The 26,120-nt window shown below is 49.4% G+C and overlaps 11 protein-coding genes across 11 annotated transcripts; 8 read left to right on the top strand and 3 right to left on the bottom strand.

Moving 5' to 3' along the window:
* Window positions 1–52: 52 nt before the first annotated feature.
* On the top strand, window positions 53–2,815 carry N7489_011226 (WD40 repeat domain-containing protein; the record flags this gene model as incomplete). Its single annotated transcript, XM_056716975.1, has 2 exons — window positions 53–989; window positions 1,251–2,815. The coding sequence occupies 2 exons, from the start codon at window positions 53–55 to the stop codon at window positions 2,813–2,815; spliced, it is 2,502 nt and encodes an 833-aa protein (XP_056564597.1).
* A 189-nt stretch (window positions 2,816–3,004) lies between these two features.
* Window positions 3,005–4,127, bottom strand: N7489_011225 (uncharacterized protein; the record flags this gene model as incomplete). The annotated part of the gene is made up of 2 exons (XM_056716974.1): window positions 3,005–3,684; window positions 3,743–4,127. The coding sequence occupies 2 exons, from the start codon at window positions 4,125–4,127 to the stop codon at window positions 3,005–3,007; spliced, it is 1,065 nt and encodes a 354-aa protein (XP_056564596.1).
* A 426-nt stretch (window positions 4,128–4,553) lies between these two features.
* Window positions 4,554–5,470, top strand: N7489_011224 (uncharacterized protein; the record flags this gene model as incomplete). Its single annotated transcript, XM_056716973.1, has 2 exons — window positions 4,554–5,211; window positions 5,340–5,470. 2 exons carry the CDS (start codon window positions 4,554–4,556, stop codon window positions 5,468–5,470), a joined length of 789 nt encoding a protein of 262 aa, XP_056564595.1.
* A 907-nt stretch (window positions 5,471–6,377) lies between these two features.
* Window positions 6,378–7,018, top strand: N7489_011223 (uncharacterized protein; the record flags this gene model as incomplete). The annotated part of the gene is made up of 2 exons (XM_056716972.1): window positions 6,378–6,652; window positions 6,766–7,018. The coding sequence occupies 2 exons, from the start codon at window positions 6,378–6,380 to the stop codon at window positions 7,016–7,018; spliced, it is 528 nt and encodes a 175-aa protein (XP_056564594.1).
* A 346-nt stretch (window positions 7,019–7,364) lies between these two features.
* On the bottom strand, window positions 7,365–9,908 carry N7489_011222 (WD40 repeat domain-containing protein; the record flags this gene model as incomplete). The annotated part of the gene is made up of 2 exons (XM_056716971.1): window positions 7,365–9,285; window positions 9,343–9,908. 2 exons carry the CDS (start codon window positions 9,906–9,908, stop codon window positions 7,365–7,367), a joined length of 2,487 nt encoding a protein of 828 aa, XP_056564593.1.
* A 2,118-nt stretch (window positions 9,909–12,026) lies between these two features.
* N7489_011221 (putative transcription regulator BDF1) lies at window positions 12,027–14,572 on the top strand (the record flags this gene model as incomplete). Its single annotated transcript, XM_056716970.1, has 4 exons — window positions 12,027–12,130; window positions 12,184–12,981; window positions 13,032–14,184; window positions 14,240–14,572. 4 exons carry the CDS (start codon window positions 12,027–12,029, stop codon window positions 14,570–14,572), a joined length of 2,388 nt encoding a protein of 795 aa, XP_056564592.1.
* Window positions 14,573–15,223: 651 nt separating this feature from the next.
* N7489_011220 (uncharacterized protein) lies at window positions 15,224–16,553 on the top strand (the record flags this gene model as incomplete). Its single annotated transcript, XM_056716969.1, has 4 exons — window positions 15,224–15,367; window positions 15,450–15,548; window positions 15,622–16,205; window positions 16,274–16,553. 4 exons carry the CDS (start codon window positions 15,224–15,226, stop codon window positions 16,551–16,553), a joined length of 1,107 nt encoding a protein of 368 aa, XP_056564591.1.
* Window positions 16,554–17,201: 648 nt separating this feature from the next.
* dph3 (CSL family zinc fnger-containing protein) lies at window positions 17,202–17,538 on the top strand (the record flags this gene model as incomplete). The annotated part of the gene is made up of 2 exons (XM_056716968.1): window positions 17,202–17,396; window positions 17,482–17,538. 2 exons carry the CDS (start codon window positions 17,202–17,204, stop codon window positions 17,536–17,538), a joined length of 252 nt encoding a protein of 83 aa, XP_056564590.1.
* An 827-nt stretch (window positions 17,539–18,365) lies between these two features.
* Window positions 18,366–19,147, bottom strand: N7489_011218 (frataxin family protein; the record flags this gene model as incomplete). Its single annotated transcript, XM_056716967.1, has 2 exons — window positions 18,366–18,641; window positions 18,782–19,147. 2 exons carry the CDS (start codon window positions 19,145–19,147, stop codon window positions 18,366–18,368), a joined length of 642 nt encoding a protein of 213 aa, XP_056564589.1.
* A 3,703-nt stretch (window positions 19,148–22,850) lies between these two features.
* Window positions 22,851–23,648, top strand: N7489_011217 (glycoside hydrolase family 128 protein; the record flags this gene model as incomplete). The annotated part of the gene is made up of 1 exon (XM_056716966.1): window positions 22,851–23,648. One exon carries the CDS (start codon window positions 22,851–22,853, stop codon window positions 23,646–23,648), a length of 798 nt encoding a protein of 265 aa, XP_056564588.1.
* A 700-nt stretch (window positions 23,649–24,348) lies between these two features.
* Window positions 24,349–25,753, top strand: N7489_011216 (uncharacterized protein; the record flags this gene model as incomplete). Its single annotated transcript, XM_056716965.1, has 2 exons — window positions 24,349–25,228; window positions 25,293–25,753. Coding segments are annotated over 2 exons (1,341 nt in total), but the record flags the coding sequence as incomplete, so codon positions are not given.
* Window positions 25,754–26,120: the final 367 nt, after the last annotated feature.

Here is a 26,120-nt window from a genome sequence, read left to right as displayed (position 1 = left end):
CTTAGCTCTAGGCCATTACTCATATACAGCTTATCGACCTACATCCAGCACAATGGTAGATACGCAACGTCACTCCTTCGAGGAAACCTCTACAGGCAGTCACAAACATCCATTGACTTCACACTCTCGATCCGAGTCTTCCAAGGAAAGAGAACCCGTACAACTGACTGAATTTGCAACTATCAATTTGCCATTCTTTGAAACACCGGCTTCTCAATCATCATTGTCGGAGCCCAAGGCCCAGCCTATTCTGACACCCATCCCTCATTCCAAAGAAAATCAGGTCTCGTCACCCAAAAGAGGTCGCAGCAGAGTCAGAAATGCTGGAAATGCAGCAGTAACAAGAAGTTCTTTCCGAAGTCCGATGTCGCCTGATAGATTTATCCCAAAGCGAGACTTGGTGGAACCAACATCAACAACCTTTCGTGTGGCCAAGCATCCGCAGCGTCTTTCGCCTCAAGAGAGACTGCTGCGACGACTTCCTCCCGGGGATGATCCGTTCCTACCCTCCATCCCGCGTAGGAATTATGCTGCCAACAGACCCCAGCAGCCAACTCGGCTTCACCAGGTCCCACATCAACGGCCTCGTCTAGTCACTGAAGGCAATATCACGGACGACAACGTTACACATGAATCTTTGAGACATGTCAGCTCCGGTGCAGTCTGGAACGTGGGCGGGGCTTCTGCGGTCCTTGGTAGTTCCCCTAGTGCGGCTCCTGATAACACGCCAACCATGTCGACCAATGGATCGTCAACTGCCCCAGTTTTCGTGGCTCGGTTCTTACCCAAGAAACCAAAATACAGTGAACAAGAAATCCATGAGTCGAGGCTTGCGCTTGCTTTGGGAATTGATCCGACGACTCGACAGCTAGGTACTACTTGTCTGCGGTATCTGGATGCACCCCTCAATCCAGCTTCCCCAGACTTCGAACGCCTATCCCCATTTGAGTGGAAGGACAGTGCTTGGAAGAAAGTTGAAAAGGAGCGTTGTAAGTCCAACTGTAGCTTGCAACAGCCATTCCCTGGCCCTACCTTTGGAACATATTTACTATTTACAGATAAAACATATATGATATTCTAATCCAACTTTTGGAAATCGTGAGACTGGCAGTATCTACAGCCTTCTCCACGGCATCAACTGACTCGGATTGATGCCCAGGGCCCAAATCTCCTGCCAGAAAAGAGGTTGTCCCACCGAAGCCTTTTCGAATCCTTGATGCTCCCTTCCTCAAGGACGATTTTTACTGCAGTACTCTTGCATACTCAACAACATCTGGAATACTGGCTGTGGGCCTGTGCCACCAAGTATATCTCTGGTCTGAAGGCCATGGAGTGGATTATCCCCCCCTTTCCAGATCTGCACCCCTCTAATTATGTGACCTCCCTGTCGTTTTCTTCTGAGGATGGCGAGCGAAGCATCCTTGCAGTGGCCCGGCGGTCTGGCCAGTTGTCTCTATGGAGCACATTCGAGAAGCAACCCCGGTTTGAGATCAGTCATCCCAGTCCCCTTACATGCGTGGCATTTAGGCCGAGAACATCACGGCGACCTTCAGAACGGTTCATGCATGTGGAAGTCGACGCAGAAGAGATTGTTGTCGGTGACGACTTTGGAAACATCTGGTATTATTCGGTTGAATGGTCTGACCAAGAGGACCAAGCTAAGTGGAAATGGAACGGGTCCATGACGCTTCTTGCCAAGATCTGTGCACACACTCAACAAATCTGTGGACTGGTTTGGTCACCGGATGACAAGTACCTTGCCACGGGCGGTAATGACAACGCCTGCCTTCTCTTTGAGCTGGCCAAGATTGTTCCACCGCAGCATTTAAATTATCCGGTCTCAACCATTACGCCCCCGGATTCACCTAGCAGCTTCAGCCTCGGTGTATTTCCATACCTTCCTCTGGGCACCACAAGAAGACGAACGTTTCTTAGACGACCTGTTCTCCCATCATGGCTTGCTGCTCCCATTAAGCCCCCGGCCGCGGCCGCACTTCTAAATCATGCGGGCACCCTAATTTCCGGTGGTGGACGAACGGTTCTGGTCCCATACGGCCGTCAGAGACATCGTCTGATGCACTCCGCTGCGGTCAAAGCAATTGCATTTGCGCCATGGCAGCCGTCTCTGCTTGCGACGGGGGGAGGTACTAACGACAAAGCTATACACTTCTATCACACCCGGAGCGGAGCCTGTCTCGCAAGCATCAATGTCTTTGCGCAGGTAACAAGTCTTATATGGAGCGAAACTCGGCGTGAAATCGCCGCTACTTTCGGTTACGCACAGCCAAATCACCCATTCCGAATCGCGGTCTTTGCCTGGCCTAGCTGCGCACAAGTGGCCGTCATTCCCTGGGGGCCCTATGGAACCACCTGGGATGGCCCGGAAACTCCAATCAGCAACTTTGACTGCGGAAGAGCACTGTGGGCGATAAGATATCCAGGGAAAGTCCCCCGTTCCTCGGGTGTACACTCCAGTAGTCCGGACAGTCAGTCATCCACAGCGTCATCCTCGTCCTCGTCGACCCAGTCTCGATCTCCAGAACAAGGAGCCCGGACCCGTGGTGGCAAGGCCGGTAACCGCAGGAGCGGTGCTCGGATGGTCACTCCTAAGGAGAAAGAAGGTGGAATGTGGTGCACACGAACAAAGGAGGAGGGGTGCATTATTGTCGCGTCTAGTGATCAAACTGTGAAGTTTCACGAAGTCTGGACTGGAAGAAGGGCAAGCACTACCTCTACTTGTGGACTCTTCGGCGGAAGCGAGATTCTCGAGGGCCTAGAGGGCATTGAGAAGTCTGGTGGTGAAGTCATTCGTTAGTATTGTCTTCTTGGGTCTGAGTACTGGGTACTCTCACTATCATTAAACGGTTATATTTTTATTAGTTTAGTGCTGCAAGAGAGAACTTGGGTAGGTTTATTATTCTTTATACTGAGGAATTGAATTATGATGTTCTTGTTTTCTACAGTGCAATCCAGGTGGACTACATATGTTTTAACATAGTAAATACTATAGCGAACCGCCCCGTGAATAAAACCAAGCCTTAGTCTCATCAATACCAAATTTCGTAACAAGTAGCATCCTCCCAAATAAATCGACGTCGTCAGGCTTCGCATCCTGAAGTAGACCCGAAAAGTCCGCGTTATAAACGATAAAATGCAGCTTCTCGGTCCAAGCAACTGCAAAATCAAACGCACTCTGCGCGTTCCACAGATGCGCGGATTGATACCACGCAAGCTCAAGTCCTAGCTTTCCATCACAGACTGGTGCAGGTCTGCCTTGCACGAAGTTATGTATAGATACGAAATAGAACGCCATCATCACAGTGCGTCGAGCTGATTCTTGGAAGATCCATGAGTTCCAGAAACTAATTACCGGGTCCATAGATACGGAAAGTAATTCCAATATTTCTGAGGGGTCGGGTAGATGGATAGAGCTTAGGAGGGACTGTACGGATGTTTCTAATACATCGAATAGGCACTGCGACGATGGTTGGGATCGTGTGTTTCCGTCAAATAGACGCATTATCAGGTACAGGATAAGGGCGTGAATTCGAGCGAGGAGCTCTAGGGGCTTTGTAGGTGGTGGTGATGATAAGAGATCATTTGATCGGGAGTCGAATATTGACATAAGCACTGGTGCGTTGATTTCGTTCTTGGTCATGTAGAGAGAACAACAGGTAAATGCATCTACAAAATTATGAGATGTGTGCCTTCGTAGACAATCAGTTTATATAGTGATACTGACCTTGCATCTCTTTTGGCATATTGTTTTTATAAAGCTGGCGATGACACCATGGGGCTTGTGTCTCCGTAACCATCATTTTGGGGATATCTTTGAGCACATCAACTGCAAATTGAATGCGACTGGCAAAGACACCAGACAGGGGCTTTGGGGGGTTCGTTCGTGGCATAGCCAGTTCAAATCCATTCAACGGTGGATAGTTTTCGTACAAATCGACGCGTTGATCTGGACAGGGCATACTGATATACCGAAATGGCGAATGGACCACGACCGGATGGAGTGGACCAATGTTGATCGCCGCCATAAGATCAAGATCGGCATTAGAGGGGTATAGAGCCATGCCATCATCAGAACATTCATAGTTATCCACGATGGGAGTGGCATCCATTATCTCAGAGTAAGATTGGGGCAGTCTGCCGGGGTACATGCATGGGATATTTCTTTGCATACACCTCGAGCATGCTGGAACTGCCAAGTCGCAGCGCCGCTTGGCTGTTTTGCATGCCTCGCAGGATTTTCGCCGCGGAGGAGCTTTGGTCTCTGTATTCGGCAGCATGGTGAGAACAGCGGAATTGATAACTGAGAGAAAAGTCGCAAAGGGAGATGTTCCAGCGGGTTCGCAGCGGAATTCCGCACACTAGTCACAAGAGGGTTAGTGTTAACAGCGGAGTTGGTGGAGTTCCGCCATCTATAGAAATAGAAATCGTCAAGTGATGAATGCCACTAGGATACTATATAAAGCATGTAGTACCTATAGGTTTGAAGTATTCTACAGCCATTCATACTTCTTTCATCAGATTCTCATCGACCCGAAATGTCGCCCCTAACCGTCTTCGTCTGTGGTGCCACTGGCACTCAAGGAGGTGCTCTCATCGACCATTTACTCAAGTTAGACGTCAAAGTCCACGCAGTTACCCGTTCACTGAACTCCCCTGCTGCCCAAAACCTCCAAAAGCTCGGTGTAGCAGTCGCGGAGGGCGATTTCGACAACGACGAATCTGTCAAACAAAACATGAGGGACTGCACCAGCCTCTTCCTCAACCTGATGCCCACACTCAGAGACCCCAACGCAAGCCTCGAGCAAGCCCGCCGACTCCTCAAGATTGCCAAAGAGTTAGGCATCCAACAAGTCATCTACACCAGCGGCGTGTCCGCCAACAATCCTTCGCACAACAAACACTGGGATCCCAACAGCATCATCAGCCAGATGATGCTCAATAAACAAGCAATCGAAAACGAAATCCGCAACGCAGGATTTGAAAGTTGGACTATTCTACGACCAGGCAATTTTATGACCAACTTCCTCTTCCCAATGACTCAAATGTACCCCGGGTTGGCAGCGAACGGGACATTTACTACAGCCCTCACGCCGGATACACTGCTGCCTATGGTTGATCCCAACGATATCGGCCAATTTGCTGCTGCGGCAATCCTTGATCCTCTCAAGTTCAATCACCAGGAATCGAGATCGCGTCGGAATTCATGGGGGCGGAGGAGATTATGCGGACCTTGTCGCGTGCGACTGGAAGGGCTTTTAAGGCCGTATTCATGTCCGACAAAGAGATAGATAAGCATAGAGCTGTTAATCCTTTCATTGTAGGTCAGCTCATGATGCGCGATATGTCCTCGTTTGTGGATTTGGAGAAGGTGAAGGCGTGGGGTCTTCCTCTTGGGACTTTTGATCAATTCTTGGTGCGTGAAAAGGCTAGAGTTGATACAAGCTACCCATAAGGACCGAAGTGCCTACCTCATGGAGAAAAGTCGAGGAATGGGGTTTAGAAGCGAGAGGACATCAGAAAATCTTTGGAATAGCGCTTCGTTTCATTGGATCTAATTTGATGTTCATCTGTTGAGTAGACAATTCTGTAATTATAAATATCGCTCGTAATCTTTCAACACTCTAAAGATCTATGGATCAATTAAATAACCAAATAATCAAATAATCGTGTTGGCGCCCTGATTCCGTACGAATCTAAAGAGTCAGCCTTAAGGAAGCATGCAAGTACATCAAATAATTCACAAACGACACCCAACGGACATTGCAATTATCATCCTTCGCCTGTTTCCCACGCGCATCCTAATAGCAAAGAAAACGGAGCCGGATGTCCAAATCCTGCTCTAGCCTTGATATTGTTCCAATCGTAGAAGAACAGACGAGAATAGGAGGATAATGCATCAGCCTCGGCCATAAATAAAGGCATGACTAGCAACTCTATAAGATGAAAGTCCGGTTGGTTTTCAGCAATAGCATCTAACATAGCCGTCACAGATATTTGTATAGTTGTTGCTTCGGCTGGCTTGTACACATCTAACAAGCGGGACGCGTGTACATATGTAGTATGCAAGCGTGTCGGAATGCTTCGGCGACTGCCAGCCAGCGCGAATGGTAGTTTGGATATACACCCGGTAAAAGACCCTATATAAAGAGGTTATACCAGGCGGCAATGAGAACTTGCCCAGTAGGTAGAAATTATACAGTAAAAAGAGAGCGTCGATCCCACTCCACCTTTCTTCAGCTCCCCAAAACAGATCTCAGCTCTAAATATTCTCCTTACAACATGTTACATTGTATATATATTGAATCCTTCCTAATTCCCTCTCTCCCGCCCCCTCACACAATCCACCCCAATCCCTCAAAATGCGTCTTCAAACCCTCATCCAATTCATCCTCCCATCCACAATCCTCGCCTCCGATACCTCCCTCGGCTCCACCCTCAACGTGACCGTCCTCGGCGCACGGCACAATCGCTCCACCTTAGAGTGCTGGGCTCTGCAGTCGGGATTTGAAACTTCCGATAAACCCGGCCAGGTCGGCTCCGCCGCGCTGGACTTGGGGACTATCGGCGGGAACGCGTCGTTTACGGTGTTGCCGGCTGGGTTTGATGGTGGTAGACATAACGCGCCCGCTTTGCAGTGAGCGATTTTCTTCCTTTCAAGGATTCTTTTTGTACATCTTATTTCAAAATCATCTTGAATGTGTTGTTTTTACGTTGTATGTCATGTTTGTTTTAGCTGACGCACTATAGATGGGTGGTCTTCCTCTCCGGCTTAGCGCATATCACGCTCCCCGACTCGACAACCGAGGCCTGGATTCAAGGTGGAAAGAATGGAGCCATTCTGGCCCTCGACACTGCTGATGTCAGTGCGTTGGGCCACTTCACTACCTATCCCTCGCAGGACCGGACGACATCCGTGGTGATCCCCCTCGGGGAGAAAGGGGTGCCGGGTCATCGGGTCTTGCATGAGGGTCCCTGTCGGGGGGAGGAGTTGCTGGTATAAGTCGCCGGTTATATATAGAAACATTGGAAGTCCGGTTTTGTTCATGCTTTTTACCGTCCTCGTATATATTTATGTACCAAGGAAACACTAATGACTACTCGAGAAGTGTGGAGTACTACATACAAGGAGAGAGAGACATCAAGATACCCAAGGTGGAATTCAATAGACATTGGTAGAGACGCAGAGGCGCTCGGTAGAGGCACAAGATATCAAAAGCAAAGATAAAAACAAAGAAATGAAATGCAGACCCGGTCGGATGCATCGAAGAAAAAAATAAAATATGTTCTTTTATAGACCGTTACCCCCTTCTCCCATCTCTAATTCATACAACTTCAAAGAGACACGCTTATTTCCTGCCGCCCTTGCTCTTCTTGCCGACGGATGTCTTGCTCTTCTTTGATGGCGGAGGCTGCTCCTGAGCGGCATCGTCAGACTCGTCGTCTTCCGTGTCGGCAATGAAGTCAACCATCGAGCCATCACTATCCTCATCATCGTCCTCATCCTCATTCTCCTCCAACGATTCCTCGGCATCGGAAGAACCGACAGACTCAGCAGCCTCGATATCCAAAATAGGCTCTTCGTCATCATCCTCGTCGTCACTTCCATCATCCTCATCGTCTTCAGACTCATCGACGCCGTTCATCATTGACTCATCCTCATCGTACGCCTGATCGCGTATTGACTTCCGCGGCGTCTTGGCCTCGGTCTCGCTGTCCTCGAGATCATCCTGACCCTCGACGTAGATAACATTATCCTCGTCCTCGCTGTCCATGCCCTCATCGCCACTGCGGATAGATTGTCGCAGTCCCAATTGGGCATCGAGCATGTCAAGCTTGCCCTTGAGGAGCAGGAGGGAGGGCAGACTGGCAGAGCGCTGGTCCATGACCTTGTAGAGGGAAGTCATGCGCTTCAAGAGATCGGGGTGGCCAGCCAGGGCGCCACCGTGAGCGACGCAGGTCCACTGCACCCAGACGAGAAGGTGGCCGTAGCGACCAGGCCGGGAGGCGAGGCGCTCAGCAAGTTTTTGAAGCAGAGTTGCGGCCAACGAGGAGTCGAGACGCTGGATGGTAGTGCGGATGATGGAGGTATCACCGGTGTGGAAACAAGACTCGAGCATGCCGTTGTCGTTGGTCTTGAGCGACTGTGTGAGGACAGTAGCAAGCGAGACACCGGTGGGAATCTGTTGCACTGCGGCTTGGGGCTTGCCGGGAACCAATGCGCCCAGGAGGACGTCGTCGTCAAGCTCGGCCTCGACGTCGACTTCCTGGCCTGCGTTTGCGCGTAGGAGTTCTCCGAATGATGGTTCCGCGCCCTCTTCTTCTTCCTCTTCCTCCTCGGAATCGGGGGCGTTCTGCATCTCAACGTCCTCGTTCGCTGCCACTTGCTTGGCGGGCTTTGTCTTCTTCTCGTTGGAAACCTTGGACTTCTTGTTGTCCTCATCATCGGATTCCTCCTCGCTGTCAGAGTCGGATGCGTCTGGTCGTGAGTCCTCCATCTCTACATCATCATCGACCAGGTTCCCCTGCTCGACATTCATGCGAGACTCGTCAACACGGGTCTCGCCTGCGCTCTTAACACCATTCGTTGTGACGGAAGCAAGTGCTGAGCCAGACTTGGTCTTCACCACAGACTTGATTCCGTTGAACGAGAGCTCATCGGTGTTCTCGTCAAGGAACTTGACACGCTCAAAGACAGGGATGACACCGCCTTCGGTGTATGCAACCACGAGGGTAGGGCCCTGGAATGAGATGGCTGCGACGGGAACGCAGGCGCTCGAAGACTCGGTGTTGGTGATTTTGAGGGTTGCGTTTGCTTTCTGGGTCATCTGTTTGCGGCTGGCCTTGGCACTTGCGGAGGGCGCACTTTGGGGCTGAACAAATGGCTTAGTGAAGAGTTCGATGCTACCATCTGCGGTGACTGCAGCAAGCACTTGCTTCTCCGGTGTGGCCACGCCATCTGTTTGCAGTGCAATCGACGAAACCTCCTGGTCGGCGACAAGGTTGCGAACAAGCTTCTGGGTGGTGGCATCGAAGACGTTGACGAAGCGGTCACCATCGGATGCAAGGAAGGCACCCACACCAGCAGACTCGGAAGATGATGAAACGACGGTGTGGATAGGGTTGCGCATGGCAGGGAATTGAACCGGCTCATCCGCCTTCTCGGTATCTATTAAGTACGGGGTCTGGGAAGCGCAGATGAGAGGAGGGTTCGAGGGGACGGGCCGGGAGAGAGCAGTGAAGACTGAGGATGCGGGGAGGTGAATTGTCCTATAGGCATATCGTTAGTTAGGAACTCGGTATAACCCAGCAAATACCCAAACTCACTTAGTGCTTTGTCCGGTGCGCAGATCCCACTGGACAAGCTTATTGTCACCACCGATACTCCAAGCCTCCTCAGCGGGCCGATCGGCCGTGAACTTGAAGTCCTTGATACCCTTTTCATGCGCGCCGGTCAAGGTACCGATCACCTTATCTTCAGATGGCGAGTACATGCGGATATCCGAGGTGTTTGTGCCGAATGCAACCACGATATCCCCCTGGTCCAGGCCATCAACAGCTCCATTGACATCGGAGCCGCGCTTGCGCTTCTTTTTCGACAGGTCACGGCCCTTGCCCGAGCCACCGTAGTATCCCCAGTCCAAAGAAGTCACCGTTTCCTTCGGCCCCAGAGCATGCTCACACTGGAGGCGTCCTGTCTGTGTGTCGTGGATGCGAATGTGCTGGCCATCGAGACCTTGGATAACGGACGCAAACAAGGCCAATTGGTACTCTGACGGGGAGAATGCAGCGCGCAGGATGGACGACTTGCTGCCCGCATATGTCATGCCCGACGCCGGCGAGGCGGCGGCCGAGACGACCTTCGTGGATGGGCGAGTCGTCTTCTTTCCCATCTTGGCTGTAACTTTTTTTCTTATCTTCGTTTTTTTGTTTCTCGCTGTCGAGGGTGCGGTGGTGTGAAGATAATTATCAATAAAGCACACCCAAATAAAGACAATAAATATTCCGATAAGACTCTATTTTTTTCCGCCCCTAAGGAAACAAATGGGGGTTTAGGCTGGTGGTCTCGCAGTTGATCCGGACAGGAAAAAAATGTTCTGTAGAGCCTTGACGGGCTAGTCCTAAAGGGGTTTAGACTATAATAGGCTCTTATCTAATCATATCATCCCGTGATACTTCAATGTCGGTCGAGTATGAGGCCCTGGGGTAACTCTACAAACTCTTTGATTTATCTTAGTCCAGTTCTCGGGCTTAATTGTTTTTTTGGGTCCGGCTAAGTCTCCTCTTTATCCTCAATCCCTTTACTATCACTCTTCATTTCTTCATCTCGGGCGCTTCTAATGTCAGCATCCCTTTCATGAGCAACAATATATAACAAACTTTGCAGGCCGTTTCAACTTATACTTCCTGCAGCCATCCTCAATATTCATTTTGTAGAATGAGAATAATTTCTAATGAGTTTCAAGCTCGTTATGCGACCCAAAACAAATTCAATATGTATAAGAAACAGGATGGTAGTCAAATCAGAGCCCTTGCTATAACTAACGCTTGCAGGCAAACCTGAGCCATCTAAAATGCCTAGCACTAAAAATTATGCCCAATATATACTTCAAAGCATATGGACTATACCGACTCCCATTGGGCAGATCTTCGAGGCCAAAAGTACCCCGGTCCCAAATTAGTTACATGACATGTGTATATTTGCCTAACCTGTAAGGGTGAAGGTGCAGCTGCCCATCGATTATGTAGTAGTGAATGCAAAGCGCTGATTGGGAATTCCAGGATGCTTAGCGGGGAACCAGGTAGTAACTAGCCTACATATGTACTCTATCATATATGGATGTTTTAAAATTGTATAACATGTTCCTTGCGCCCAATGTGTACGTATGTATCCATAGAAAGGTGATGTTATGTCTCATCAGCATATTTTGGACCTTGGAACCTTAAAACAATGTACAATACGTGTACTCATCATGATACAGTCACGTGAAAGCTGGAGTGGTGACGTGACTCAGACCTCCCAGCACACCCGGCCTAACCCGGATTTAGCCAGAACCCTAGGGCTTTGAGTCATCCGAGATATGCGTCCACTCGACCTCGAAGGTTTTACAAAACATGTTTAGGAAAAGTCGAGAAAAGAAAGAGAAAAGTAAAAAAAAGAATATATAAAATTTCCATTCAAGTCAAGACTCGAAGAGAAAGAGAAAAGATGAGAAAAGAAAAGAGAAGAAAAAAAAAGAAAAAGTTCCAGGGGTAAAGAACCAATCAAGGGGTAAGAAGGGAAGAGAATCGGGACTAGTGTGGCTGGTGGAACTGGGTAAGAGGAGAGTGCAAGGCGGCCGTTTGTACTTAAGGATTCTGGCATCCCCTCCCGACCATTTTTCTGCTTCCGTCCTGGTTTCTCCTATTTTTATTCTCCTGACCGCCCTACCCAATAACAAACGCGTCGCGTTCCTTTTAACCGCCTTCACCCCAAGTCTCCCTTTTTTTATTTTCTTTTATTTTTTTATTTTTCATTTTCTACTTTTTTTATTTTCATAATTCCCTTTTATTCCTGATACTTAGCCTCAGGCAATCATCGGGAACTTGATTAGCTCCATATCTTGGTTTACCAAGTCATCTAGACCTGGCTTCAATTCTACATCACGTGAGCGATTTTTATACCGCCTTCTTGGCAGTATAAATACCTCGTCTCCGATCGCATTCTCCACTCTTCCTATCTCTCGATCATCTCTGACCTCACTCTTCCCCTCCCCGCCCGTCGCGTTTTATTCGCGCCACGCATTTGATATCAAGCCTCATCAACTATTGAGTCCGTACTACGTGCCCTTGGTTGCCGTTAGTGTTTGTTCACTCGAGGTTATTTTCACGCGGCAAGATTGTTTCGCGCAGAGATCCCACGGGTGTTTTCAGTTGATCACTAGCTTTCAAAACACCTTGCCATAACTCTCACATCTTCAATACTGCCACGCTTTCCTAACTTGTATTCTTGTTTATCCAACGCGACCCCAATGGCGACTCCGCCTCCCGAGGTTCCTCCTGTCACCAAGGAGGACAAGCCTCAATTGCCCCCATCCCCCACTGGTCCTTCTGCGCCTGACTACCAACCTACCAGGTAAGTGCATCGGCTTAAGTATCGGACCTGTTCTTGATCTGACCAGTGTACAGCGCGCAAAATGACACAGTGAATCTCAAGACGGATGGTTCCATGGATACCGAGACTAAATCACCTGCGCTGAACGGCCACACTCCCGTCGCGCCTTCGAACACCAATGGCACAATCGTTGCCACCTCACCGCCGAAGTCCCCCGATCATCAGACCTCCCCAGAGATTGTCCAAAACAAGACAACGTCGGCCGCAGAATCTGCTCCAGCAGAGACAAAGCCAACTGAAGAAAAGATCAGCCCTCCGCAGGGCCATGAATCTACCACTCCTGCTGCAGCCAACAACGCGGCTGAAAGTGTTCCTTCGTCCGCCACGGAAGCTGCGGTACACGCTCCCACGGTTCCTGCATCCACAATCCCTGCATCCACAGATGGTGCTAACGACCAAACTGAGCCAATGGCCATCGACACTCCTCAAGATGCTTCCACTGCCGTGAAAACCGACCTGCCTCATCATCCTACCCCGGCCCCTGCACCACCTGCGCTCACCGCGCCGCAGGACCATGAGATGAAGGACGCATCAGAGACCCCGCTATCTCCTTCCAAGATTTCCCGACAGCGCGATGCTGATCTTAGTGAAGAACCAGCTGCTAAGAGAACTAAGGTGGAGGGGGATGACTCGGTTGTTAACTCCCAGGCACCGGGATTGAGCTCCCCAGCTGGCGCAACACCTGGTCCTACTCACACTAGTGGCGGACCGGGGCTCACTAAAATGCAACATAAGTTCATCTCAAAGAGCCTTACAAGCCTGAAGCGTATGCACGATGCGCGTTTCTACAAGGAACCCGTCGATGCTGTCAAGTTGAACATTCCGCAATACCACACTGTTATCACCCAGCCCATGGACCTAGGAACTATGGAAAGGAAGCTCAAGAACAACCAATATTCTTCCCCCAAGCAGTCGCCGATGACTTCGCACTGATGGTCAATAATACGACCATTTTCAATGGCCCAGATCACCTGGTCACCCAAGAGGGGATCAAGCTCAAGGCGACATTCGACAAGCAGATGACTAACCTCCCGAAGCCCGAAGAGGTTGAAGAGAAGAAACCAAAGAAGCAAACGGAGAAGACGTCTGCTGCTCGCCGGGAGCCTCGGACTTCCCTGCCAAGCCAACCCAAGGCTTCTTCTCCCCAGTCTCAGACATTTGCGCTAGGACCCGAAGGTCTGCCTGTCATCCGCCGCGATTCTTCCAACCCCGATGGTCGCCCCAAACGGTCCATTCATCCCCCAAAGCGTGACCTCCCGTATTCCACCAAGCCAAAGAAGAAGAAGTTCCAGTGGGAACTGCGCTTCTGCCAGGAGGTCTTGGATGAGTTGCACAAGCAAAAGCACTACAACTGGGTGATGCCTTTCTATTACCCCGTGGATCCGGTTGCTCTGAACATTCCTTCATACCACAGCGTCATCAAGAAGCCGATGGATTTGTCGACCGTTCAATCTAAACTCAAGACTGGCCAGTACGAGAATGCGAAGGAGTTCGAGAGCGATGTCCGTCTCATTTTCAAAAATTGCTACCGCTTCAATATCCCCGGTGACCCCACTTACGTCTGTGGCGAGCGGGCTGAAGAGATCTTCAACGGAAAGTGGGCCCAGAAGTCGGACTACCTCGAAGCGCATGAACCACATCCCGAGCAGAACACTGATTCTTCCGATGAAGACAGTGACGAGGATGCGGAAGAGAGCGAAGAAGACGATGAGAAACTTACGCTGCTTCAGAAGCAAATTGCTGAGATGTCTCGTCAGGTCGAGGCTATCACTAATAAGAAAAAGAAGACGCCCCCTTCCTCCAAGAAGGTTGGCAAGACGAAGCTTGCCAAGAAGGATTCCAAGAAACTCAGTTCTGGAAAGAGAGACAAGAAGAGCAAGGTCTCCCAGCCTGGCAAAACCCGTGCCGTCACCTACAACGAGAAGCAGATCATCTCGAATGGTATCAGTAGCCTTCCCGACAAGAGGATGCAGCAAGCCCTCCAGATTATCCAGAACAACGTTCCTCAACTCAAGGTAAGAATCTTATACGTTCATTGCACACGAACCAATTCTAACATACATTCCGCAGGGTACCGATGAGGCCGAGATTGAGTTGGACATCGACGAGCTTCCTAACGATGTCTTGCTGAAGCTGCTTAACTTCGTGAAGAAGCACGTACCGAATCTCATGGATGATGAGGACGAGGACGATGTCCCTGCCAGCGCTGTAGCACCTCCGAAGCCCAAGAAGAACAAGCCAATGAGCAAGTTCGAGCAGGAAGCTCAGATCAACATGCTTCAGAGTAACCTTTCTCGTTTCCAGGGTGGCGCTCACTCCCCCGATCCAGTAGCCTCGGTTGAACGCAATGAAAGCAGCGACGATGAGTCTGATTCGTCTGAGGAAGAGAGCGAGGAGGAGTAAAAACACTCTTCCGATTCAATCCCGCAATTCTTTTTTCCCATGCGGGATGGCCCCTCACCCTGACTTGCGTTCCAAGCGTCGTTTTTTCCATTAGTGTCCTTCCGAACAATTTCTCGCCACATCTTTCTCTTTTCAGTCGCACCGCTGGATTCTGACGGGCTGGTTGCAATGCGCTATGCAATCCCCGCCAGCAACGTCTGTACATACTTTGATTTTGAATACCCCTGCACCCGGCGAGGTTTCTACTGCCACTACGAACCTTACGCTCAAGATTGGCCGAACAGGATTTTATTCACTTGATCCCTTGAATTTCCCTTCCCCTACGCCTGAGTGTGCACTTTTTCTCCCGTTTCATTTCACAACTAGGATAGGTGGATGGGGTTGCTCTATTTCCTCCGACGACGTTGCGGTTGGAAAGAGGTGAACCGAAGCTTTGGCTTCAACTTGTATGATTACGAAAGAAACGCGGAAATGCAAAATGAATATGTACTTGTAATAGTAAAGCATCTGATTCCCGTTAGGTATGTAGTTCGAATGTACAGAGTATGAAGTATTGTATTGTGAACATCTCCCTTATCAGGTATGTCATTGGCCGTGACGCATTGGGTCTTCTTCGGCGGTGAACTTCCCCAGTTTCCTTGCAACATCAGCATGATTCCTCCCTGCGACCCCTCAATTCTTGAGCAGAATCCTCAATTCAAACGACTATATGAGAATTTAACGACCTCCCTCCTCAATCCGGATGCCTCAACGCGTGCTCACAGCGCGAACCCAGGCCGCATAGCTGTGGTGGAGGTAAGTCGTCGAAGCGCCATTGCGCAGCACATACCCAACGGACCCCGACATGAACAGAGCTCTGACAACACTCTGTCACTAGGAGCTGAAAGAATGCCAGACTCAAAAAGCCAAAAAGCGAATCAAAGAGCACATGCTCCGGCAATTGGCCTTTGCCCCAGACAGCAATCTACCAGCGGAGGTCAGTACAACCCCTGCCGCAGCCCAGCAAGCCATCAGGAAAACCGCATCTCTAACGACCCTACCACATCCAGTGCCACGATAACCTCGCTATAATAACCCTCTACCTAGAGACCCCATCCAGCGCAATCGAGCCCACCACCTCAAAGCCGGAAACGGAACCTAAGAAACAAGACGAAGCACTCAGTCTCCTGGGACCAGACATCGAAGCCTTCTACACCAATATCCCAGCCTTCATCCTACCCTTCTCTAAAGCCCTCTCATCCTCCATCCGAGACCTACGCGCTCTATCAACCGCAAACACAGACCCGGACACCGCGCCCGACACAGAGGCGCCAGCCACACAGCACTCGAACCACAATGCACGCGTCCGAGCGCGCGACCGCCGAGTCCGGACCTCGATAGCGCCAGTTCCACCACTCTCATCACAGCTGCAGGCGCGGATACGCCTGTTGCGCAACACGCAGCTCTCCGAGCTGCCAGTTGCTCGGCGGAAGATGGCTGCCACGGCGGCGGAGGTTGTTGCCGCGCGTGCGCGGGTCCTGGAGCGCACTGTTGTGATTTTGGAGCGGGCGAAGCATGGAGCTCTGGCGCGCGCGACGAAAGCTAAGGCGGAGAATTTGGCTGTTGTTGCGCAGGGCGTGGAGGGAAAATTAGAGTATGTTTTGCCCTCCCCGGTTTGTTGTTATTTCTTTGAGTGGAATGGTCTTCTAACGGTTTGGACAGGGTTACGAAGTTGGAGATTGCGGCTACGCTGTATACGCCGGAAACACTTGCTGCTCTTGCTCGGTATAGGCAGCATCTGAGGCAGACGAAGGAGCGCTTGCAGCATCGCCAGAAGATGACGGTTCAAGAGCTGAGAGCTTATGGCGATGTTCAGGTGTCTGATCCGGTTGCTGATGTCGATGCGGATGAAGGGACTTATGCGGATATTGCTCGTCGGTATGGGGTTTTGGCGAGAGAGGTTGAAGAAGTGAAGATGGAAATTGCACGATTAGAGAGATGAGCCGCAACTACATACATACCTTAGGAGTACATAGTAGAATTAATATGCCTTCAACATAACTATGTAGTGTTAGTTAGACCTGTAGATCAGTAGACCCCCGTAGGATGTCCCAACCTCTTTGTTATTTATGGCCCCGAGGGCAATTACACAAGTCTGCTTCCTACCGCAGTCATAGAGAACACATTGAATCAAATGGCCAACCTCAATAACCCCAAGCCCAATCCATGATCGACCTCGATGTTTTCACCAGATACTTCGCCACCGCAGCAATTCATGCTGGCACATCCTACAAAATCATCTACGTTTGGTAGGCATCGCAACTCGTCTTCGCAACTGCTGACGCCCGGTGGACTTGTAGTGGACTTTGCGATTGCCCTGGCTGAAATCGACGGGTGCAAGCTCGAGATGATTTGAATATCTCCGAGCCTTTCCTATCGGCCATACGTGGCCTTTGGGAAACGTATTGTTCTAAGTTGTCAAAATGAAAGCCCATAGTTCACCAACCGACAAGTCTTAAATCCGGGGATGTCCCTGTCTTAACCCCGCGCGTCACGTGACCGCGCCAAACTTTTTCTGCCCGAAAGAGTCAACGCTACAAGATCTACTCATTCGCCACATCTCCCTTGAACATACCGGGAATTATTCAAAATGGCCGACGACGGACTGAACATCTATGACGAGATCGAGATCGAGGACATGACCTTCGACCCGAATATCCAGATCTACACATATCCCTGTCCATGTGGCGACCGCTTCGAGATCGCGATCGACGATTTGCGCGACGGCGAAGAGATCGCCGTGTGTCCGAGTTGCAGTCTGATGATCCGGGTTATCTTCGACTTGGTATGTTTCCCTATCCTATTACCCAGATGCATGTCGCTTTATGTGTTCAGTGGGCTAATTTCACACCCTGGGGGGGTATCTACAGGCCGATCTTCCCAAAGCCGAAACGCAGAGCACGAGCGAGGTGGCTGTCCAGGCTTGAGCGTGAGATAAAGGAGATTATGCAAATATCCTTGAAAGGATCGAGTCAATCTCAGTCCGAAAGAAGGACCATGCTGTTGATTTTGGAAGTCGACTCGCAGCCATTCTTGTTGTTGTGGCGGAAGTGGTTCGAGCGATTGGATACTTTGCCTTTCCACTGCCCAGCTGTGTCTGCTCGGCAGTCCATCGAGTCTGAGCGGTTCTGACCCGCCGGAACTCACTAGACGGATTGCGCAGCGTGTGTCTATGTTCCGCTACAGGTGTCGTCTATAGGCATATTGCCATGTGACTCGGTGTTACCGAGGCCTATTTGTCTCGGTGACTCGCACTGGAGTACCCCGCCGTACCTCGCTCACTCAACATATTTAATGTTGACTGGGGCTCAGCGACTCAATCCTTAGTGTGAGTTTCGCCTCGGACAATATCGCTTGGCCTGTCGAGACACTGTTCTGTTCGTCGGGTTGAGACTGTATTTTGGCTATGTACATGTCGCGTTCATCCATTCAGAAAGAACAACACTTTGATACACCTGTTCACGGGGTGATATGATGACCCATCCGTGCAGCACTGCGTTTCCGCTACACATATGCACATACTGTACACTCACCTCGTGCATTTGCTTCAAATGATACCCAAAACTATGTTCCTAAATTACTCGTTCACCTTCTTCGTGAATCTATAAGAAAGGAATAGCGCGAAAGATGCCAATGCAACCGCATCATAAAAATAGACACTAGACTACAGTATGTAACAACATCCCTAATAGAAACGGGAACGACAAGAGTCTTCTTCTTTCTAGGTAATCGATAGCCCAGTAAGACGGTCCACTCACTCAACGATCTCACTGTAGATATCCTTGGGCAAACGCAGGGTCAACTCGGAGTTCAACAACTCGGTCAGATTCGAGCCGTCACGCAGGTAGATCCACTGCCCATTAGCGAAAGGCCGCGAGTCCTGCTTCTCATGCATGTAATCGCCCTCGACAATCCAATCGTACCGCTTCGGCCCGGAGATGGGCGAGCTGAGCCAGATCTGCTTGTTAGGTGGTTGCTTGTTGAGCACATAGGTGCCGAGTGCGGGAACGGAGATGTTCAAAACACCAGCCTGGAGGAGAAGGGTGGGTTAGTAACCTTATTTTGAATATCATGCCAACAGAAGGCCTTTATAATAGGCTGAGAAAGATAGGAAAAAGGAAGATGGAGACCGGGAAAAAGATAATATATAGAAAAGAAGGAGAAACATACACTGTACTCAGCCTCAATGTCAGACCCCTCCTCCTGTGCCTTCTCCAGCTCACTCTGCAGCACGTTGAAATAATGCTCCGAGTACTCGTAGTACTCCTCCGGAGTCAATGGCGAGGGCTCGGTGATATGGGTAGCAGCTCCGGCAACGGAACCCGATTGGGGGTTCGGAGCTGGGGGTTTGCAGATTCTGGGTGAATGCCTTTGCGGATTGCCGGGGAGGACTGGAAAGAGCGGGTGAACTTTGAGGCGGAACTTGGGCGGATGGCGCAAGCCCGGGGGAGCAGAGTTGAAGTGGTGGGTGTTGTTGTGCGGATGGATGGGCGCACGGAGGTGAGCAGAGCTCGGGGGGGCTGTGCGGGAGAGCATTGTTGTATGGGGTACTTAGATTGGGATTCGTGGAAGGGAATGGTAAATTGAAGATTGGGGGAGCTCTTTTGACGATGCGGAGAGAATGGGATAATTTACATCATCGTTGTTCACCGCCTGCTTTATTTGGAGTGAGTATGGGCAGTATCTGTGATTGGATGGAGGTATAGATGACAGTTGCTCGATGTGGTATTTTATTTATAAAAAGTGGACTATAGATCTTGTGCGAATATGATGATTTAGAATCCAAAAATTTCGAACTGATGTATAGATATTTGACGATTGGCCAGTGAGGATACACTTGTGCAATGACCTTGTCACCAGCAACCACCAAGGCTACCGCAATTAGTGACTCCAAAAAAGTAAATGATTGTAGAATATGTTCAAATTTGTTTCCTTCATGACATAGTGTGTGTTTGGAAGAAAGGTGATATTGGAAATGACTTTACTTTACTCCAAAGCAACCCTGACTACTTCGGCTTGGATTGAGGATCTACCCTTGGAATTTGTATATCAGCCTTACGTAGTCATTTGGTAATGTAGGTGATCAATGGAGCCGCAGTATAGACCTCCGTATGCCATAGAGATTTATATGGCAATTACATTTTCGAGTCCTGTTTGGCGGGTGGTAAACAAGACAAAGATAACAGACTGGTGAAGCAATGACGTGCTGTACGCGGCCAATGCTACCATTGCTCACAATAACGTTGACATGCACACGGAGCTAATGGAATGTACCCAGACAGCCGTGGAGGCTGGAAGCCTTGCTGTTGTAGAGGCCAGAATGACTACAATCAAGAGCCTGATGCCCACAGAAAAGAGACTCATGTGTAATAAAACTGCTGATGCAAGAGGCCCTCGGGTACGCATGCCTGCCCAAAATCAGCATATACGATGTGTTAACACTGAGACTAGCATCAGCACCGATAGCGACATGTTCGGCGCCGTTCGTGATGCGTTCCAGGGGACTCGCATCCTGCTCTCGTCTTCAGGTCCGAGAAACCGAAGGAATACTGATGCTGAATATCCCATGGGAACACGAGGTCGACTTGTTATATCAACCGCAGACATGCGTTGTCTCGTACTTCTTATAACCAATCAATGACATCCATTCAACACGTCTTCGTATCGGTGACTGTAGCAAACATATCGGACTCGTTCGGTGTCTCCGGTATATGGCCAGTGGCCTGAGTGCCTGACGACGAAGACCAAGCGTCCCTAAAAATGGTATTCGATTAGGCTGCCTGGTTGTTAAGGTTAGTCGAAACAGGTATGCTGGGGCGATAGCTTAAGCAAGAGAGCGATGCCCCAGCGAGATTGGTAAGTTATGAGCAATAAACCTCCCGTATCTTTCCTATCCCTTCGGATTTTGAGATGTGTATGGAGTAAGCCAGCAAGCCTTCGACGCAGTAGGATGACGTGGGCAGAGCGCCGGAACTTTGGAAAGTGGGAACTGAGACAAGCCACATTACTTGCCAACGCGGCCAGAACAAGTGAGATTTTCAAAATCTTTTCTTTTTTCCTCGGAGAAAATTTTATGATAATAATTGTCCGGGAATCAATAGTCCGAGAAAGTATGTTGAATAGCCTTGAAAACAAATTTAGAGTCCTGGACCACGTTGACGGGATCACAAAGAGATCGGTGGAGTTTAGTCTGCTCAAATGGGAAGAACCGTAGTCTTGGTCATGGCAATAGAGATGCAGACATGCATATTCCTCGGAACCATGTCCGGAATATTGGCTGCAGAGGCGGGAGGTGACTGAAATCTGATCTCATGGCGCCCTTGCAATCCTCTAATGCAGTGGCAAGTATTGGCTCGGGGAACTACAATGAACTACAATGAAATCAAAGAATGAATGAAAACCGTAAAGTACCACAGGGCTGGATGATATGATTAAAAAATTCTAATCTGCTTGGCAAGCAAACCTTTGTGGCATCCGCATCTTGTAGGGTATGCTGGAGTACTATGTCCTAACAGCCTATAGGAGAACTGGGAATAAGAGCATTGATCCCCAGTCATCATTCCAAGGGAGACAAGTACAACTAGCAAATCACTACGAGCAAGAGGTGACACAAAGAAACCGGAACCAAAACCGATGAAAAAGGAAATTACGATATACCTTTGCTGGAGAACAACCGTAGAACAGCGAATGGGGCGCCAATCCAAATGCAAAGTACCGGAAGAAACAACGGCGTGTAGTCCGGCAAGGCTTGTCCTGGCCGTTTTTCGGCAAGAGATCGGCAGGGGGCTTGAAGAGGGGTTGGTTTCAGACAAGCGCCCCATCTTTCTTCTAGCCCTAGAATAATCCAGTCGATCCAGAAGTAAGGAACGCACCGGTATATCGGTGAAAGGGAGAGACGGTCTAGATCTTATGCTTGGATGTGAAACATGGTGTCGATCGGGGTTGGTGTTACTATGAGTGGTCGATTCGACCCATCCTGTTGATGTGGTGGCGCCTACACAGTCGGTGTGTCATATTAGTCAGTTTCAGTTGACGCCTGCGTTTGTGTGGTGATTGTATTCTGTCGGGGTGAGAGATATTATTTTCTTTTGCGGAAGGAATCTGAAATCTGAAGTATTGAATCTCACAGTGTTACAATCTCACAGACCTTGGAACCAATTTAAATTAAATGTAGTGCAATGTTTTGGGGTTTTCATTGGGTTCCTAGGGTTATGTTCAATAACGCAATGATATGATAGGTCACCCAAGGACCCCAATGACGATGTATCCAAGGTGCGCCTATCAGAGCGGCTCCCCTGACCGGGAACCAGGGAACTGCGCGTCGGACTACATGGCAAACCACTGGATGATGCAATGCCATCCGTGGTACGTTATTGCCCCCACATCACCTCAATTTATGTCAATTTCTTGTCATTGGGCTGTGAACTCTTAGGTTGTTTCTCATTGCATACCTTAGCATTCTGTCAGGGGCGTGCCAATTATTATTAAGACAAAGTTACAGGCACCAGGAACAGAGTCCCAAGGCCTGTATTCCCCCCATTGCATGTCAATATCGGAATTCGATGTAACGAACCCCATTATGGTCCAGGCTATTGTGGAGTGGCCTACAGACCTTGGCTGTGGAGTTAGACCAGATGCGAAACCTACTTGATCCCGAAGAATTGAAAGAATTAGTGTCAATTAGCGCCTTGGAGAATGACTTTTCATTGCACATGTAAGAAATGTAAGAAAAGACGCTCGGTTCAAGCCAATCACCATGGTTCGAATTCCTGTCAATGGCCCATCAGGTCCATTTAGGTCCCCCTGGTCTTCCCCGGCGCCAATTATATTTTGCATACAGTTGTTCTGGCCACAGGCATGGTTATGAGGTCGAGCCCGCCTCCTCGGTCCCCGAATATCCAATAACCACTTCCTATCTGCACTCCACTCGTGAAGAAATGCAATGTCTTCCAGCCAGCGGGTTAGGCTGGTAGGTTTGACACACTGATGCCTGGGTGATTTAAAACCTCCGCCTCCCTTGATCTTTCTTCTTCTTCTCCCTCCTCTCCAACCACCTACCTTCCCTTCATTTCATTGCTGGTCTTCTAGTCCTGTGCCGTGCACGGTCTGAGCCTCACTTTCCTTCAAGTCTACATTCCTTATCCTAAGGTCGAGAACAGGTTTCTCTCTTTTTTTCCCTCTTTTTTCTATTCTTCCAAGTCCACTCCTTTTGTGACTTTAGCTTTCGACTTCATCCAAAATGGTCTCTTTCACTAAGCTTTTCACTGCTGGCCTAGTTGCCACTTCTGCTCTGGCCGCCCCCATGGAGGCTAAGCGCGCCTCCTCCAGCAAGCGCGGTGCTGCCTACAACGACGTCACCACCGTGTCTTCTATGGCCAGCGGTGGCTCCATCTCATGGGCCTACAACTGGGCCGGCTCCCTCTCTGGCCTGCTTCCCTCTGGTGTCGAGTTCGTCCCCATGCTCTGGGGCCCTAAGATGTTCGGTGGCTGGGTGACTGCCATCGAGAGTGCTTTGTCCAGCGGAAGTACCTACATTCTGGGATTCAACGAGCCCGACATGGCTTCGCAGTCTAGCATGAGCCCCTCGGATGCTGCCAACTACTACATGACCTATATCACCCCGTGGTCCGGAAAGGCGAAGCTAATCTCGCCCGCCGTCACCTCCTCCACCCAGGCCGGATCCGGCCTGGACTGGTTCGAGTCTTTCATCGGTAGCTGCAGCGGCTGTGGTATCACCGGTCTGGCCGTTCACTGGTACGGCAACACTGCCGACGATTTCAAGTCCTTCGTCACCAAGGCCGTCGACACTGCTTCCAAGCACAGCCTGTCCGAAGTCTGGATCACCGAGTTTGCTCTCAACGCTGATATCAGCGGAGCCATGGACACCGCTACTACTGCTGCTTTCCTTAACGATGTCCTCCCTTGGTTGGATTCGCAACCTGGTGTCACTCGCTACTCTTACTTCATGTGTGCCAACAACTACTTGCTTTCCGGCAACACTCTCAACCAGGCTGGCCAAGCTTACGTCTCTGCGTAAGCCTGTGCTTGTTTTTTGACATGTTGAAAATGAATTAGAACAATGAATCATGAAATAAAAGGGAGGGTATGCACATTTCACTTTTCTTCTATGGGTTCTACTGGCGATTGGTCGCCTTGGGAGGATCATATCTATGGATTTTCTGTTCATATTTTCTAAGGAGTTTTAACGCAAATATCCACCACGCTATCTGATTTTTATTTAAAACCAATCTCGGTAATCGTAAGTTTGGTGTATCAAGTCCAGAATATTGACATGATGAAATCTCGCCATCCACCTTAGAATGAGGTGGCGAGTTGGCAATGGTCACAATGGCATAACCAGGCCCGCCACAATCCATCACGTAGGCAAATTCCCAACAAAGGCAAATGTCTCATTGTTTGTCTAATAATAATGTAAACTAGAAACCTAGCTTTGATACAGTCTATCCTTTGATCCTAATTCAGTGTTTACAAAGAATAGATACTAATTTAATGTGTACCGTCACATTCTCGTCTTTGTCCCTTTATGTATCTCTTAGAGATATTAACAATGCATATTGAATCAAGATTCAAGGGAATAATAATAGAGAATATTCAGTCACAAAGGACCTCTCGAGTATTAAAATGGAAAGATCCCCCTCATATGATCATTTTCAAGCACCATCCAAGCACCATGAATCCGAACACCTCCAAGATGACTACAACCAATCCTAAGCAGATTAAAAAAAAAAAATTGGCCCCAGAGACACGATCAAATTTATTGCTACGAGCGTCTTGGCATATCAGAAAGTACAGAAGACCAACAGGTTGTCCTCGGTTTAATACAAGAAGTCTATGATATCGTAGCGGCTGATGCTTATGCCAACTACAGAAGCCTCATGAACCTTTTCAAGTCAAACTATGCACGCAATACAATCATGTCCGAGATTCGCAATCGCATACCGAGGTTGCCAGCGACTGTTATAAGTCACGTCGCGGACACCGAGATTCTGGTTGGTATGCTGTATAAATACATCATTTGCATTCGAGACGACTTGGAAGTGGACTTTGAACGCCGGAGAAATGAAGCACCGGTTGAACCGACCGAGGAGCAATCGGAAGAGTCAGCACTAAAGCGACCAGAACAACCGATGAAATTCGATTATTCTCGGCCCTACATAGTACCGAACGGCGATATCCATATCATCCGAGCAGAGCACCCGGATATGCCAATTGCAATTAGAGTGAGTGACTTGTTAACTAACAGAGAAAACCCGCAGGATATATCCCACGATGGGGACTGGGTCAACATCGCCTACATTGAATTCGAACGACTCAAAGAAAACCTCGTCCAAGAAGCCTATCTAGCAGACGGAGAAACAATCTGGCTTGCCCATTACTCTCTGGACCAAATTGACCGTAGGAATATTGCTAACCCACAGACCGGAGAGGTGCGACTGACTTCTCTGAATTTTACGTCTACAATTTTGCGAACTATCCGTGAGCATTGGCCTAAGCTTCGAAACCCCTCCCCTGAGCCCTTCCAAGGCCAAGGTAACAGGCGCTCGCCATTACCCAGACCTAATATGACTATTATTATCCGAGACGGTAATGTAAAAGGTAAGGCGCCCTTTGCGACTCCCCTTCGATTGAAAGACCACATACTAACATTTTTCCTCTATAGGTGGTGCCCTCGCTGGTAAACAGCCAGCAGTGAATCGCCCTTCTGTAAGGATGGGCACCGGTCGCAAGCTCGTTTATAACCATCGTGCTGAACAGCTAGCCCGATATGCGGCCAACAGACAGGATGTGGTGAAACGCAAGAGGGCAGAGGCGGAAGCAGAAGCGGAAGCGGGAGCAACAGCAGAAGCAGAGGCTGAGACAGATGCTCCACCGGCTCAAAGGAGAAGGGTACAAGTACCACACAAAACTGCCACTACTCCCGACCCTGTACTTGCTCCCGTTGGACAAGAACCTCAGGAGGGAGGTGATAGTGACGCTGCTTTTCTCGCGGGGCTAGATCCTGCACTCTTCAACGATCCTGCACTCTTCAACGAAGAGGGACTTGTCCGCGATGGTAGCGGCGACTTACAAGAGTTCTTGGAGCAGAACGAATGGGCCCAGGAACCGATGCAGGAGGATTGAAAGGAGCAATGGGAAAAGAGGTAAGTGAAGTAAGCGAGGTGAATATCGACTGACCTAGTTATTATTGTGTTTAATGTTACTCTATGCTATTATTGTAATCTGATATCTCTATACTACTACGATTCACGTAAAAACAACTTGCACAGGTGCCTTCTTTGTCCGTGCAAGTGCAATCACTCAGAAAGCCCTTAATTCTACTGTATCTTCAAACACAAACTATATCAAAGTCTCACACTTTGGTCCTATGTTCCTTTGCCACTCTCAAAAGTGACATTCTTCTCTGTTGACTTGACTCTAACTGTGTCTAAACGTGTCCGCTTGCAAAGAATTCTCAAGTCCGATCCTGTTGTCTCTTTCCCTCTGAGAC

This window comes from Penicillium chrysogenum (assembly GCF_028827035.1).
Source record: "Penicillium chrysogenum strain IBT 35668 chromosome Unknown utg000005l_segment0_segment0, whole genome shotgun sequence".
Lineage (NCBI taxonomy): Eukaryota > Fungi > Ascomycota > Eurotiomycetes > Eurotiales > Aspergillaceae > Penicillium > Penicillium chrysogenum.
Note: the sequence above shows the minus strand (reverse complement) of the source record. Positions and strands in the feature narration are given on the sequence as shown.